Source organism: Nelumbo nucifera, chromosome 5 (assembly GCF_055504915.1).
Source record: "Nelumbo nucifera cultivar China Antique chromosome 5, China Antique-T2T, whole genome shotgun sequence".
Lineage (NCBI taxonomy): Eukaryota > Viridiplantae > Streptophyta > Magnoliopsida > Proteales > Nelumbonaceae > Nelumbo > Nelumbo nucifera.
Window position 1 is genome coordinate 32,890,092 of NC_142653.1, and position 16,226 is coordinate 32,906,317.

The 16,226-nt window shown below is 38.4% G+C and overlaps 1 protein-coding gene across 1 annotated transcript; it reads right to left on the reverse strand.

Annotated features, from left to right (window-relative positions):
* Positions 1 to 993: 993 nt before the first annotated feature.
* Positions 994 to 3,108, reverse strand: LOC104599945 (uncharacterized). The gene is made up of 2 exons (XM_010262700.3): positions 2,208 to 3,108; positions 994 to 1,902 (listed from the first exon to the last, which is right to left on the reverse strand). The coding sequence occupies exons 1-2, from the start codon at positions 2,698 to 2,700 to the stop codon at positions 1,124 to 1,126; spliced, it is 1,272 nt and encodes a 423-aa protein (XP_010261002.1). The 5' UTR covers positions 2,701 to 3,108; the 3' UTR covers positions 994 to 1,123.
* Between the last annotated feature and the right edge of the window lie 13,118 nt (positions 3,109 to 16,226).

The following is a 16,226-nucleotide window of genomic DNA, read 5'->3' on the forward strand; positions in this document are numbered from 1 at the left end:
TCTCGAAATAGGTTGGTGGACACTGAACAACCTAACCCCTTCAAGACGAGACAGGGGGCCTTAACCGCTTTTAGAGAGGGAGAAATCCAGAAAGGAAAGAAACATATGTGTAGAATGAATAGGTGGTTATCAAAGTGTGTACGTCTGAAGTCTTTGAACATCCATGACCGTGACGTAGCAACAGTGGATTAATGAAAGCCACACGTGGCCTCCCGTGACCATTTTCTTTTGACGGGATCATGAATCTCTTACTTCACTCTTCACGTGTGCTTCCACGTCAGAAGTGATTCAACTGTTCAGTAAAATACAAGCTTCTTCCTCATAGAATACTTGGCCTAGACGTAAACTGCAGCTGTAAGTAACTTATAAGGAGAAAATACCATGATTAAATAATCCATTTTGGTTTCTGGTAAACTCCCTCCCTTTTATGATCCTTTACCTGATCCACTCTCCCCCATAAGCATTTTATCTGTTAATTATTATATAATGGGAGTAGTGGAGAGCTAAGTCAAACCTGGCTCAAATTTGGATTGTAGTTGGGTATAAATTTGGCCCATAAAAGATGTGTCATGTATGTAGTCAGTTTTTAGTCAAATGGGGTCATTTGGTTCTGGGCTTTAGAGGGGAGTGAAACCATTATCTGAGTTTTTTATTTTAGAATTATTTCATTTGTTTCGCATTTCTTCTTTAGTTTTTATTATCCCTTTACAAGCGTTGAGAAGTTTAAAGTAAAGAAGTAATCAGAAACCATTACGGTATCGGTGAATATCAAATTATTAATTAATCTTGCATGGAAGCTAAAGAGGAGACAGCTAAACGAGATGACGTCTGACTCGATATTTTATTGATCGAAACAATGTAACATCAAAGCTTCAGGTATATAATATCACTAACTCTTGAGATCTGGATTATGTCTTTGAATCACGTTTGTTTCTTTTAATTCCTGTTCTTCTATCTTATCATTTTTTTAGGAAAAAAAAAAGACAGAGAAAGTTACATGGATGGCTCAATCGAATAAAATAGACCTTTTACAAATCTATAGAATACATTATAGCCTTAAACAAGCAACACAGAAACAAATAGGAGTCAAAGCAGGAAAACAATCATAGGAAAGAAAATAAAATTAACTAGAGGAAGAAGACGGATAGTGACCGGAATCCGTCCAGGATGGCGTCGGGAACTCTGACCCACCGCCAGAAGTGTTACCTTGTCCACGAGTATCCATTTGTCTCAGATATTCCATCTGTTGATCCGTGTAAAATAGAGGAAATGGATTAGATAACATTGAAGAGGAAACGGAGGAGGCAAGGGGGGAAGAAGAAGAAGAAGAAGAAGATGGTCGTAGAGAAGCTGCCAAAGAAGAAGAATAAAACATCTGCTCTAGTAAACTTGTGGGTTGTCTTTGAAATTCCCCGGAACTCTGAAGTAATTGAGAGTATTCGTAATAATCCCTCGCAATATCGGAGCTCTGTAGCTGCTGCTGGGTTTGAGGTGGCATGAATGGCTCAGAAATCTGAGGAACCGGGAGAAGGGTAGCCGGAGAATGGGAAATTGTTAACTGGGTCGCGGCAGGATTGGATAAAGATTGACTGAGCCTAACGTTTTCTGGAAAGTTAAGCTTCGCTCTATTTCCTCTGAATCTCAGAGCAGCTTCATCGTAAGCTCGGGCTGCAGCTTCAGCAGTATCAAATGTGCCTAACCAAACTCTGGCAGCTTTATGTGGGTCTCTTATTTCTGCTGCCCATTTCCCCCAAGGCCTCTGCCTCACCCCTCTGTATCTTCTCCTCCTCTCTCCTACTTCTCCTTGGGACGTGGTTTCATCTCTGGCGGCGGCGGTGGTGGTGGTGGTTGATGGAGTCCCTACAGTTGTGGTGCTTATAATGCTCGAACCTTCTTGTTTAACTGCAGAGAAAGAAAAAACAAAAAACATTAGCAATGGTTTCTCCAAGGAACATAAGAATAGACAGAACAAAAAAGGAAAGAATTTGGAAAAGATATATTGAACTGGCATTTTATAAACCATAGCAATAGTTTATAACAGATAATGTTATAGTGTTGAAATTCTATTAGTGCATGCAATATTCCAAACTATTTAAGTTTTATTAAAGAAAAAATAGAAAAATAAAAGGAAAATAATATCTTAAAATTATACAGAGTTAAAAAGAAAACAGAAAAATACATGGGTATTGACTGAAATATATATTTACCCGGCAAAACAGATGATGACTCTCCTAATGATGTCCTGAATTCACCAAAGCCTCTGTACATCCTCAAAACGGATTCAGGCAACTGACCAGTACTCTCCTCATCACGCCCTCTCTTCTGTCCTCCACCGCTCATTGAAGAAGAAGAAGTATAAGAGGAAGAAGGCGAACCAGAAGCATAAGTAGTCGCACCAGAAGCAATGGTTGACGCCACAGAGCCACTAAAATCTGGTTGATAAGCCCATTCCCCACCACTCCTCTCTCCAGAAACAACATGAGTCAGAGCTGAAACCATGGCTGACATTTCTCTTGCACGGCTGTAACCTGAAAACATTGGTCCCGAGTATCCCTGTAATACAATCCCTTCGTGCTGTGTTACCGAAGGTGCAGGTGGTGCCTGAGAAAACCCTTCATCTGTATCTCCCACATCAAACCCAGCCGGAAATCTAGCAAACTCATCTGTGTCTCTTGGATTCGCCACCTTCAGCTCGCACATGTAACCAACCTCTGCGGAAACTCGATCACCAAAACTCAAACCCAGTTTGACTCGTGTTCCGGCGATCTTCAAACGACGCTTTCAAGCTCGTTTGCAATCAACGGCTATATAAACTATAGTTGATTGAATTTCAAACTCTGTTACGCCGCCGTCATATCATCAGTCTTCTGAGAGCTTTGTAAAAAATATTAATTAATTACCAAAAAAACTGAATTCTCTGCAAGTGTTTTCGATTCCTGATTTCGATCTTTTTTATAAGAGAGAGAGAGAGAGAAAAAAAAATGCGAAGATGCCATGGTGGTGTTATGTTCACACCATGGTTTTGACTGGTTTATTATTAAGGTGGCGAGAATTAACTCTGTAGCCTTTGATCCTTTTCTCAGAGCGAATGTCGGTGTTTGTTTGGATGGGAGGACAGCGAAAAAAGAGTTCGTGTTTGAATTGGTTTTCTGGTGCCGACATGAGCCCACTTGTGTGGGTCGGGCTGGGCTGGACTTTTGGCCTCTGATTTTGAGGTTTACTTGGCACCAACCCTTCTAGTAGCTGTTTTTTGCCACGTGGAGAAAAGATGAGGCCAATCACAACCGTCCATCAAGGATAAATCAATCACCACATTTTTGGCCCCCACACCACTTGATTCTACCATATCCAACTAGTATTGTATTTCTCATATCTCATCGGGGCGTTTCTACTGCTTTAAGTTAAAACCCAAGCCGGACATCATTGCCACAATTGGACGGTTCAACCAACCGGTTCATCTGATGCATGGTTGAGTATGATATGTATTGTACCGTATCATACATCAGCTCTTGAAGTTGCCCTGGACATTTAACAAAGCTTAAATAATTTAGTGGATGCCTGTGTAATCAGTAGATTGTAATCTACCTCAAAAATCTGAAATTATAGCTAGTAGCTCTCATTCCTCCAAATAAATGGCATCCGGTTTGTGAATTTAGCATCCACTCATGGTCAGGATTCATTCCACCTGTATCGTGGGGTTCAGAAAGACTCAGATTTTTGGGGTGGACTGAACAATAAAAAACCCTTTATTCATGGTCAGATTCATCCCACCTGTACGGTGGGGCTAAAAAAGGCTCAGATTTCTAGGGTAGACTGAACAATAAAAAAAACCCTTTTTTTTACTGCTACTAGCAGTTATACTGATTCCATTTTGGTGGCCATAAAAAAAATTTGTCAAACTTGACAATGATTTGTTTTTCTTTTTTTTTTAAATCGACAAGAAGGGATTAGAAGCCTCACATTACCATTCTCGAACTTCTGAGGTAGGAGGGGATTCCAATTGAACGGTTAAGGAGAATTATTCCATGTTTAGCTGCGGTTTCTTCTCTAATTCAAAGTAAAAGTAAGTCACCTGTAACCCGAGTCAGAACCATTAACCGGGTCAGTGGTCACGGAGGAGGAATATCGAGTTAAAGCCAGGCCCAGGCCCAGGCCCAGGGCCGACTAGAAAAGGGTAGAAGAAAAAATGGAAACGCGTTTTCGGTGATGGATATTTTATTTTCTACATTATCCATTGATTGATGATTTGGTGTGGCTTGTCGCACCAAGACTTGAGTGGGACATGCTTGGTTTGAAGACTGGAGTTGTAAGGTCAAATTGATAACGACGAGGGCGATCCAGGTTTTAGTCAACCTTGACTGGAGTCAACCTATCATACGTGGTTTTGGTTTCCCCAGGGAAATGGTATAGGGCCTATGGGCCATAACAAATTATATGAAATTCCGAAAATGCCCCTCATCACATGATTTTCACGGCCCCACAAGATAGTTCCTTGTCTAGGGTTCCTTCAAGGTCTGGAGCCATTGGTTGCCACGTTTCACTTTCTGAGAAGATCTGGATCCACCATTAAATAGAGCACAGGTGCCGTAATACAGATTATTTGCATTTCAAATTCCTGTTGTTTACACTTGGACGGTTGGAGAAGTTTTGTAGGGTAAGGAAGTAAGGAACCTTCCATTGGCTGAAGCTGAACTGATTGTTTCAGCTGATAAGTAGTTCAATTCAGTGAATTCAGCCGTTACTAAACGATCACCAACGGTCATACGATCCAATGTCCGTTACCAAACGTCTACCGTCAATATGGTGTGAACGCCTGAGCGGGCGTATAGTAGATTATTGTTTGCTTTAAAAACAAAAAATAAAATAATTAGAAAACAAAAACGTGTTTCACGAAATGGAAAAGACAATTAGGTAGGACAGCAGTCCCTTTATTTAAACTAGTTTGACTCCTAAGATGGATATAACTCACATCCCTGGGGCCTGGGCTGGGCTCATCGAGAACCATGGGCCCATCAATTATATGGGGCCCACCTAGAAGACTCATCCAATACACGTCAAAATTCCTATATTTCCCTACTCCCTACTCCCTAGTATTTTTGACAATCTATGACAAGGTACCATCGGTGATGTTTGATAATTCGATTCACCTGTTAGAAATGGTGGGACCCATAAAATCTATGGGTTTACCCTGTCTACGAAAATGGAGCGTATTGGGTGGACCCGGTTCGAGGAGACCATGATCCATGGGACCCTTTATAAATGGATCATGGATCTAGACCCGACCGACATGAACCCGGACAGATTTAAGTGGGAATAATCCTTTTTTGTGTTTTCGCGCATGATCACTAATCAGACTTCTTTACTTTAAATTTACTAAATATTTTTTTAATGGGAAATATATTCGATTCATCTGATATAGACGGTCGTACGTGGGTGACGTGGAGCAGTGTGGATTCATGCACGTTGGTTTCGTGTTCGACGCTGGTTCGGCTCACGTGCACCAAGTCACCAACCAACCTCCCTTTTTGTTTTCACTTTTTTTGTCGGTTCATTTTTTTATTGAACCAAGCGATATTCTTGTCAACCAGTCCTTATCTTTAACACGTGGCAAATTCTCATCTTTGATAAATTAAGGTTAGAATCTGTGGTACTGTTCCATTATGCTCATGGGCCATGATATTCGGATGATCCAAAGATCATCACCGTCAATTTCCTGACTTTTTATATATGAATTCCGTGGTCAACCCGTTACTATCGTGGTCGTGGTGGTTAGAACGTGAACATTTCAATATTATATTTATATAGAACATGCTGAATACTGATGTAATGGTCAAACTGTTGGATGGCTACGATCGTTCAGATCTATCTATTGGTGAGTTGGGTGGGTGTGATTAGTGACTATGAAGGATTGCATCATCAAAGCAAGTGCAAACTCATGATCAATTTGCATGGGAGATTTATCCAAACTCAGAAAACCTTCGAAACAGAAATGAAATGGACCGACTCCTCATCTCTTAATTAAATATTAGTTCAGTCTTTGTATGAGAAAAAATATTTAAAATATTACAAGAAGAGGAAAGTCTAAAATTAGCAGAGTCCAATGCTAGAATTCAAAGGGCAGAAAAAACAAAACAGATGGGACTTTTGAGAAATTCCAAAACCCCAGAATGCAGAAGCCAATTGAGATAGATGTGAAGATGAAGAGCAGCATGAGAATGTTTATAGCATTACTAGTAAAAGTTGAAAACATTGACACTCCATGGCAAGGGCTCAGAGTCCCACCATGAAGCTTTTGACAAATTTGTCATGGTAGATTCATTTTCTCAGTCTAAGAGCCCAAGTGGGTTGTTAGTTTCTACTGGTTTCTGTGTTCAGAGCTCCATTGGAAGTGCTCTGATCAAACCCCCTTTCACAATTGTTGATTAAATTCAAAATTGTTAGAAGCTGTCTATTGCTTCCATGGTTGGATATGGGAGACAATTTATGGTGCTTCAACGCCAAACCACCACATGGATTTTAAGGGAATTTAATTAATGCAACTGGGTTTCAGACTTTCAGTAGCTGAGATGAATTATCCATTTCCCATATTCTCTGGAAGAGTATGGGTGCCCACACAAGAAGCAGAGCTTCACCAGTTGCAGAGTTTACTTTTCTGAAAGCAATGTGAACAGAAGAACATGGGCCAGGGACCTCCGAAGACCCCACCAAGCAGAATTCAGCCATTCACAGGTCAGAACTCAGTAGTTAGCTTTGAGACCATAGACCAAAGCATGTGATAGATAATGCAAGTCAAAGTCAACCTGGGCCAATAATGGGCTAATAGGCCAACCCTTTGCACACGTTAAACACTAGTAGGCTGTAGGAGGAGATGAACAACTTGGCATTTATTCAAACACTAGTAGGCTGTAGGAGGAGATGAACAACTTGGCAATTCATTAAAATTCAAGAATATTTCGGGGTCCTTCTGAACTAGAGACAACAACAAAAAAAAGCTTTGATCATTTTGTGGTTGCTTTAGCTATGATCAAGGCTGATGGAATGGGTTAGTTTGTTGCTTTCCCTGGACATACTGCCACGCACTCCATACCTCTCACAATAAGTATCAAACCACTTCACTGTTGGAGTGCCTACAAAAAGCCCCATCTTATAGAGAATTGACACTGTCCACTTGCGCCAAGCGCGTTGCCAGAATTCCCGAGTTCTAACTTGTTAGGCTGGTCAACCTGAGCCAGGTTCAGCAAACCTCCCGTCACCAGAACCAGTTGAGACTTGACAGTAGTAGCAGTGCTGAGTGCGTAACGGACTTGTTCACAATATCAAAAATCAAATTTGAATACCAGATTTCTTTTTCTTGTTTCTGAGCAGCTTGTTCCATTTTGACTCAAAAATCAGAACCGTTCTTGCCACCGACAGTTCCATCATCCGATTTGAATGGACGGTCTGTTTCAACTTAAAAAGTAACAAGTAATTCAAATATAAAACAGACAAAACAGTTGATGATTTAACTGCCTAGGTCAGTGGACCGTTGACCAAATCAATGATTTTTTGCCGAGAACCAAGTTAAGGGTGAAATGAAACTAGTTGTGTAAATGATTCTCAAGCCAAATGGTCCGATCATTCGGATCAACCACGGTTTGAAAACACTGCTCAAAACCAAAACTCCCCCAACAAAATTCTAGTGGTATCTACAAGACTACAACATTTGAAACCGGTGCAAATAAATTAAGCTGAAATTTGGGTGTCAATTTCTTTATCAAAGTTTGACTTTCACCAATAGGTTATCAGCTTTTAGTTTTTCTTTTTTTTTTTTTTTTGAAAATGAGCTTTGAGTAATTGAATTACTGTTCCGTTAATGAAATTTCAAAACCAAATTTTTGCTTTGAATTGTCATGCTCTTAGGCAAAGGGGTTGTTGATTGGACCAGTTAGGTTAAGTCCAAATTGGATTCACGGACCTCAAATCTCAATCTCATGTCTCTTCAACGGTACTCGGTACAAGCTGATTTGTCATGCTTAAGTCATGCCAAACTTGATGAACGCATGCCACTATCATCTGTCTCAGCTACAAAATAGGTTGGCATTTGGTGAAATAAATGTATTTATCACCAAGTCTTTACCCAAAAACAAACAATTATTTTTGACCTAAAAGGAAGCCTAATCCTTACAATAAGGCTCTATTTTATTTACTAGGCAAATAAAATATTGATATATCCTGTTCAGGCTTAATTTGAAAAGAGTACAAATATAAATATGTACAATATAAATGCATACAAAATACAAGATTTTGTACCTTACATATTTGTAAATATCATGGTTTTTAAAAGTGGACTAGACCGGATAGTTGGACCGAAAAAACTGGGAACCAGTTTCATTTTACCCCAAAACTGATTTTTGGCCAAAAACCATTGATTTAGTCAGTAACCTGCTCACCTGAGTGATCAAACTGTCAAACCGTCAATTCGAACAACGATTTTTTGCTGTTCTTTATTATTTATTATTTTTTAAATCAGAACGAATCATCCATTTGAACCAAATGATTGGACCGTTTAACCCAAGAGTAAGGACCACATTGATAAGGAGTAAGGACCACATCATTTTGCCAGTTCGTAAGGTCTTGGCTGGTTGCTGTGGAGACACCTTGGATCCAATCCCCCTTCATCACCGGGGTTGGGGATCAGGGTTTAAGCGATGGGCGCCCCAAAAAAGGAATAATATATATATTATCGAAAACAACCAAAGGAAATTTACCAAAAAAAATATAAAAGGAAGTATGATATTAATTCCCTATACCAACTAAGGACGAGTGTAAACAAATTCTTAAATCAGTTCAGAATAAGAATAAAAACAAGAATGTTTCTTCATATTCTTTCCCCATGTAATTTGGAATGAAGATTTGTTTTGTAGATTCATATATAACTTTAGAATTGAATGAGAGGGCAACGAATGAATGTATAAAGTGTGACTAGTGAGTGCACTCTATTCCAAAACCATTTGGAGAATTTATAGTGCAAAATGTTCCTAAAGCTGCTTGACAAATTTCCATGGCTAACGTTCCAAAAGCTGTGTTAGAGTGCTAAAAAGGTCATTTACTTTGAAAACAAGGGTGTTTAATTTTGCATTGAATGATTTTTATTTCGGTGGACAAATCTAGTCCCGTTATTCAATTATTCAACCTTAAATGGGATAAACAGTTGACGATAAAAGCTAATTCACTATTGCATTTAATGTTTATTTATAAAGACATTCAAGTGGTGTAATTATTTGGCATTTTTATGATTAATTATGGTTAGTTTTCTAAACTTTTGGTATGTGAAACCGGCCCCAAATCTTCAAACTAGGAGCAATTTTTTGGTGGCAAATTTGAATTTGCTTTGACCTACCAAGTGGATATTGCAACAAAAAAAAAAAAGAAAGAAATTTCCATGGAAACCTGGAATTGCAATAAGCACAACATTCAATTAATATCAACTAAAACAGTAATAAATGAAAATTGGAAAAAAAATACTAAAAATCACTCCATAAATGGGTAATTTGAGGATTTAAAAAAGTTAAAACAGTCACATGAGAATCTTTTTGAAAGTTCGTTGGGAGTATTAATGGAGGGGTCTTCCTAGGAATCTAATGAAATACAAAAACTAAAAAATTTTAGTAGAAAATTTAGCACATCTCTAATATTATATAGCCATCATATAAAGAAAATAAGTGTGATAAATAAGAATTATTTTTATTGATGATGGAAATGGAATACAAAGTTAAAAACTGTTTCAGAAAGGAATATGTTTTACATTCGGGAGATCATATTATACAAAAACAAGTGTCATAGACAATAATTGTTTTTATTGATAATGAAAACGGAGTAAAGAATTTAAAACTTCATAGAAATAAAAACCATTTTTTCTATTGTTTCAAATAGGACAGCTCATAATGTCATAATTAAATAATAAAAATTTAAAACTAGATAGAAATGTAAAAGACTATAAAAAAAATTTATGCACAGTTATGATTTGTTGTTGTTATTTTTATTATTAGCAAGCCTATGACCAATATTAGCAAGACGATCCTATGTAAAGTTTGCTTCCCTCAGAGCATGCACATAGGTCACCTCCATATTGTTGTTACTTCACCTCTATCGATATTATCTAATGAATCTTCTGATATTTCACAATGGATTCATCCATCCACAAAGGAAGTATGTTTTTGTATTCAGTGGTATGCACCATTCATTAATAACTTCCTCCTGAACCTTTTTTTCTCCAAATTACTGGTTGTAGGATTTGATTCTGCGCCAATACTAGAATTGAAGAGATGAGAGATCCATCCTATGGACGCCCAAAGATTGCGGAATAAAGGGCGAATTTCGAAAATTTTATCTCTCCCTTCAACTGGGAATCGTATTCCCTATTTAGAAAATCATATTTTCAAGGATCAATCTTGAACCATAAACTGAACCAGATCTGAACCAAAAGGAGTGGGAGAGGATTATACCTGATACGGAGAAATACTATCTCCCAATGGAGGTGTTCACGCCCAAGGAAGGATCCAAAATCTGCTCCCACTGAAGATGGCGCAATGAAGGATGGAGCAGAATCAGCAATGTTCTTCAAAAGAACTTGACCCTTCGCAAGAATCAACTGGACGGCTTGTGAGTACAGCTCCAATCAATCTTTTCCCAAAAGATTGAAATCAAGATCCAATCTTGATTGCTCCCAAGAACTGGAGATCGAACGGAAGGAATGGCAATGGCAGGAAGGTGGCGGCAGAAGAGAATTCGCAGTATGCAGGAAATCTCTTAATCTCTCTTTCTTAAAGAGAAGAATGCTATTGATGTTATTGTGTTCTTCAAGGCTGCCGCCCCCTTCCCCTTTTATAATCTTAAAGGGATCAGCTCCTAATCAGATTAGGAGTTGCTAATTCCAAATCATATTTGGGTTAGAAGTCCCTTGGTGATAAGGGATAATCCTTATCTTATCTGTAGATCAGATCAGCTGTCTCCTAATCTAATTAGGAGGTTTTCATATCTAAATCTTATTTAGATCTTGGACTCTCTGAGTGGATAGGGTCTAAGCCCAATCCTTTTAGCTGACCCACTTCAGAATTTGCCCCCTTTAGATGACTGATCAAATCAGCCCAGTTCGAAATGGGCTTAAGGCCCATTAAGGTTATGTACTCAAAAAAACCTTCCAAATTGCTGCCCAATTGGGCTTCCTTGTATGGCGTGGGACCCAAGCATTGATCTACACATCAGCCACATGGGTTCAGCCCATCCTTTGTTACAAGGCCTGGCCGAATGCACTACTGAAGACAGTGTACCCCCTGAAACCCATCAAATGAGCTCTATGGGCCCAACACTTACACTAAGTGGTCCCTGGGCCAAGCCACCTTGTAACACCCAAGGACTGTGGGCAGATGCAAGATTAGCTCATCAGGCATTATCCTCAATGGTCTTACACTTAACCTCTCAGCCCATAATGATCATACACTGCCCGACAAGAGAGGACCTCTCCCTCGGCTACAAGAAACAGTGTTGCACTCTCCACTCACATGGATCCCGGGAATTAAAACCTTCTTGCAAACAATTTAGAAACCATATATATATACTTTTATATCTTATATAAAATATATTTTGCAAAACAAATCTCAACGGTTGAAATCGGCTGCCGGCAGTCTTGGTTTCCATCAGTGAGAGTGCATCCCCGATCATTACCTTTGTCCGACAAAGGGGCTGATCCTGTCACTATGATCACCCACTCAGATGAATTCTCGGACTGTCCCAACATACCCAGGTTTTGACCCCCGCTAAGGATCTCACTGATTGGTACATCAAAGATAGCCCAATCCGACACCTAGTGCAGTATCATAATCGAGTCTAGGGGTCGGGTGTAACTTTCCAGTTTTGCCCATCAATCTCCAAGGTCCAGGGCAATACTGGAAATCTGGTCCTGTTCAAATATTCAATTAATCCTACATTGTATGTGCCTAGGGTCTCACCCTGGCAGCTGAGACAAGCCACCCCAACCGACTTGGTGGCACTACAGTGTCAGCCTTGTCATAATAGGTCTCCCCAGACCGACCCACTGGCTGTGAACATTCTAAACTAACACGAGTCTCATTAAGTGTCCAGTTTAAGGGTATTACACAGAAACATACCAAGGGAACATGAATCAAATATGTATATTCATTTACAATAAACTCATAAAGTACATCATTCTGATTGAAGCTAAGAGCATACAAAACTGTCTAACAAGAACAAATCAATTAACACATCAAAGAACCAGCCTTCAATTTGATGTCTACAAAGGCAATCTTCAATTATAATCTTCAAATGGGGGAATTTGACAACATTGTGGACTTCAAGGGCAACCTAAGCTTCAGCTTCATTGGATGAACATTCACCAATATCACGATAAACAATCTAAACTGTTTTCCCATAATCATTTCTAGCAATGATCCCAATTGCACACTTGCCAAACTAGTTTTTTGACGCATCAAAATTAATTTTCATATAACCCCTCTCCGGATGTTCCCATCCTATTGTTTGGTTTTGGATAGTATGAATATGGGCCTTCTCCTCCACCCAATGCTCCATTTTGATCTTCTCTATAGTCAGATTAATCAAGATATCCTTATTTTGAAAAAGTTTATCATTTTTTATTTTCTAAATATTCCATAAAATAATACTCACAATCTCTAGACACATCCATTTATTTTTATTTCTATTGGCCATAGCCTCTCCCACCGTACCATGAAGGGTTCTTCCGAGTTAGGCCTTGCCTTTTCAAAATTAGCACGATTCCATACTTCTTTGGCTTCATTGCATTGGAGGAGATCAAATCAGCCCCCCACAACGTCCCACGGCACATCCCTGCTGTGTATTGGGAATATCTCCCAATGATGATACCAGAGATGATGTTGTCATCATTGAAAGATGTTCATAATACACGATAGGGATGTGCTGTGGTACATTATGGGGGGCAATCTGGTGGGGGGTTGATTTGAACTCAAGGAGAAGATGGTCCATATTCTCCTCTTTGCCACATAAGCCACAACCTCAGTTATTAACTAGGCCCCATTCTTTTAATTTCAACTTCATTGGGATCTTACCTTTTAGAGTTAAATACACATGAAGGACTGAATCTTTGGGGGGCATTTCAATTCCATACCATTTTTAGTCTATCATCCATACTACTATCATTCGAATTTTCTTCCATGATAGTATAAGTCGAGTTCAGATCTGCTCCCCACAGGGGGCGCCTCGCAACATCCCACAGCGCAACCCTGCCGTGTATTAGGAACATCTCCTGATGATGATATCATCGAGAGATATTCAGGAATGTTCTATGGAACGTTATGGGGGCGCAGATGTAAACTTGTATAAGCCGACTTAATTTATTGAATATTGACCTGTACTACTCGGCTTCCATATCATCAAGTCATTTACTTTGGTTGAGGGAATGGGAATTGCTCTAATCTTCTCCCAAAGAGGCGGGGAGACTTTCTGGAAATTTGTTTTTCTTATTCCTTTTCCTTTCATTAGTGATGAATTTATTTACCATGAGCTTTTCCTCCTCTTGGCTCGAAGTCATGATCATTCTAATTAGGTGATTTCCCACCCATAAATCATCCCTAAACTTAATTGACCTCCCATTTCCAATGATCCATCCAATTCCTTTCTTTAACATCTCTCTACTCTGCAGAATGCCCCTCTATGCCCAGGAGATATTTCTTCTAGCCTTGGCTTCCCATAAGTTTTCCTTTATCAGGTATTTACTTATGATCACTTGGACCCATAGATTATTTGATTGGGTCAGAATTATCCATCCTAGTTTAGCTAGGCTTATACTATTCACCCATAGTAGGTTTTTAATTCCCCAACCAACTTTATGTTTTGATTTACATATTGTATCCCATTTAACTAGATTAATGGCTTTTTTTTCTCTCCAGATAAATTCTCTTTGTTTTTTCTCTACATTCTCCACTGTTGTTTTTGGAAGTTTGAATATTCTCATGATGTATTCAGGGAGAGTGCTTATTGATGCCTTTATAAGGGTCATTCTACCCACAAGTGATAGAGTGTTTTTTTTTTTTTTCATCCAACTAGTTTTCTTTCCACATTTTCCCCAATCCCCTTAAATGTATTTCTATTTACCTTTCCTTCAATAATGGGGGCCCCTAAATATTTTTCCTCCTTTTTTTCCATAGGGATTTGCATCACCCTTGAAATAATCCTTTTAAACCGATTATGGAGGTTTTTAGAGAAAAATTTTGTAGATTTACCAAAATTTAGCCTTCGCCCTGAAGTACTAGCAAAATTCTCCATAATTTCTTTGATTCTTAAGGCATTATCCATGTTTGCTTTTGCAAAAATGAAGCAATCATCTGTAAATTGCAAAATTAGGATATTAGGTTCACCCCTGGCTGCCTTAAAACCTATAACTTGCTCCTAATTGCATATCATTTTGCAAAGTTCCTTGTTACACAGAACAAATATGTAGCGGGATCGAGGGTCCCCTTGCTTGATACCGATACCCCTACCCCTAGTAGGTTTAATTGTTCTTGTGGGGGAACCATTAATAAGAATTTGGTATGAGACTATAGTAATGCATTGCACGATCCAATTAATCCATTTATCATTAAACCCCATTTCTTGTAGTGTTTCTTTAATATATCTCCATTTTAGCCTGTCATAGGCTTTTTCCATGTAAATCTTGCACGCCATAAAGCCATATTTTCCTTCTTTTCTTTTTTTTTTCTTTTTCATAGTATTCATCATTTCATGAATTATCAAAATGTTGACAGTTATCTGCCTACCAAGAATGAAAGCACTTTGAAATGAAGCAATAGTATCTCCCAAAAGTGGCTTTAGTCTATTTACCAAAACCTTAGCTATTATCTTATATATTGTATTACACAAGTTGATGGGCCTTAATTTATCAGTCTTATCTGGCTTGTCAGTCAAAGGAATCAATGCTATAAAAGATTTGTTCAGATCTCTTGTCATTTTCCCAGAATGAAAATAAATAAAAACTTCCACAGTATTCTCAACTGATTCCCCAATTATATTATTTTGAAAAAATAAGCATTTAAGCCATCTGGTACAGGTGCCTTAGTTTCACCCATAGAGTTAACTACGTCCCAAATTTCTTGGGATGACACATCCTTGGTAAGCTCCATATTTTGTCTTTCATTAATAACATTATTTAGATTGTTCAATACATATTCTATATTCTTTATACTTCTACTTTAATGCCTTTCCTTACACTTATATGTATAATACGTGTTCTTACACTAGTATTTATAAAACAATAAAAACACCACAAATATAACTGGGTGGTCAATCTAAAGCATGTAACTTAATTGGGTTGGGCCAACCAAATCAACTCAGCCCAACTTGAGTTTTTTAAGTCAGTTTAGGATGGGCTTTCGGGAATTTGATTTGGGATGAGATCAGGAAAAAAAAAGACTATGTAGAGGTCCAATATTCTTGCATTTGCAATAAATATCTTGAACATGGTCTTCCTGAGCTAAACAAACAATAAATATATTGATTTTGGTGTTTGGCTTGAATATTGTTTCTTGCCTTGCTCCAACATTAAGGCCCTGTTTGCTAGAAAATTGTTTATCCTGAAAATATTATTTAAATAAGCTGAATAAGTGAGAATTTCTCACAGTTTGACCGATTTTCCTATTCATAAATGATAAAAAAAAAAATGCTGTGTTATTGCAATTCTCAACTCATACTGGCAGTATTGATTAATGTTCACAGATCCGTATCAGTCAATATGAAGAAAAAGTAAGGAATTAGATGGGTTATATTCAGTCTACCGTTGACGATGAAGTTGTTGATTTCCGGCAGCTGTAAGTTTGATCCCAATTTATTATCAGACAGACATCAGAGAAACGCTTTTAGAAATGTGGGTCCGATCCGTAAGTGTACGGTAATTAGTTCACAGAGTTGATTTCTTCTCTTCATTAATTCACATTACATCGCCATTTGCGCTGTCCTTGTCGCCAAAATTCCTAAATGTATTACACTGGTCGTGGTCGGTTGGTCCATGTCGGTCTCATCGATTGAATTAATCCTACAAATGTTTCGCAATATCAAAGCTAACGTACCCTCTCCACATGAATCTAATGGAGTCGACAACGCTGTTGGATAGTATCTCTTATTTGACTTTGAATTTAAAAAAATGTCAGAACTGCTAAAATCATAAATGCTTGGAGGCTGAG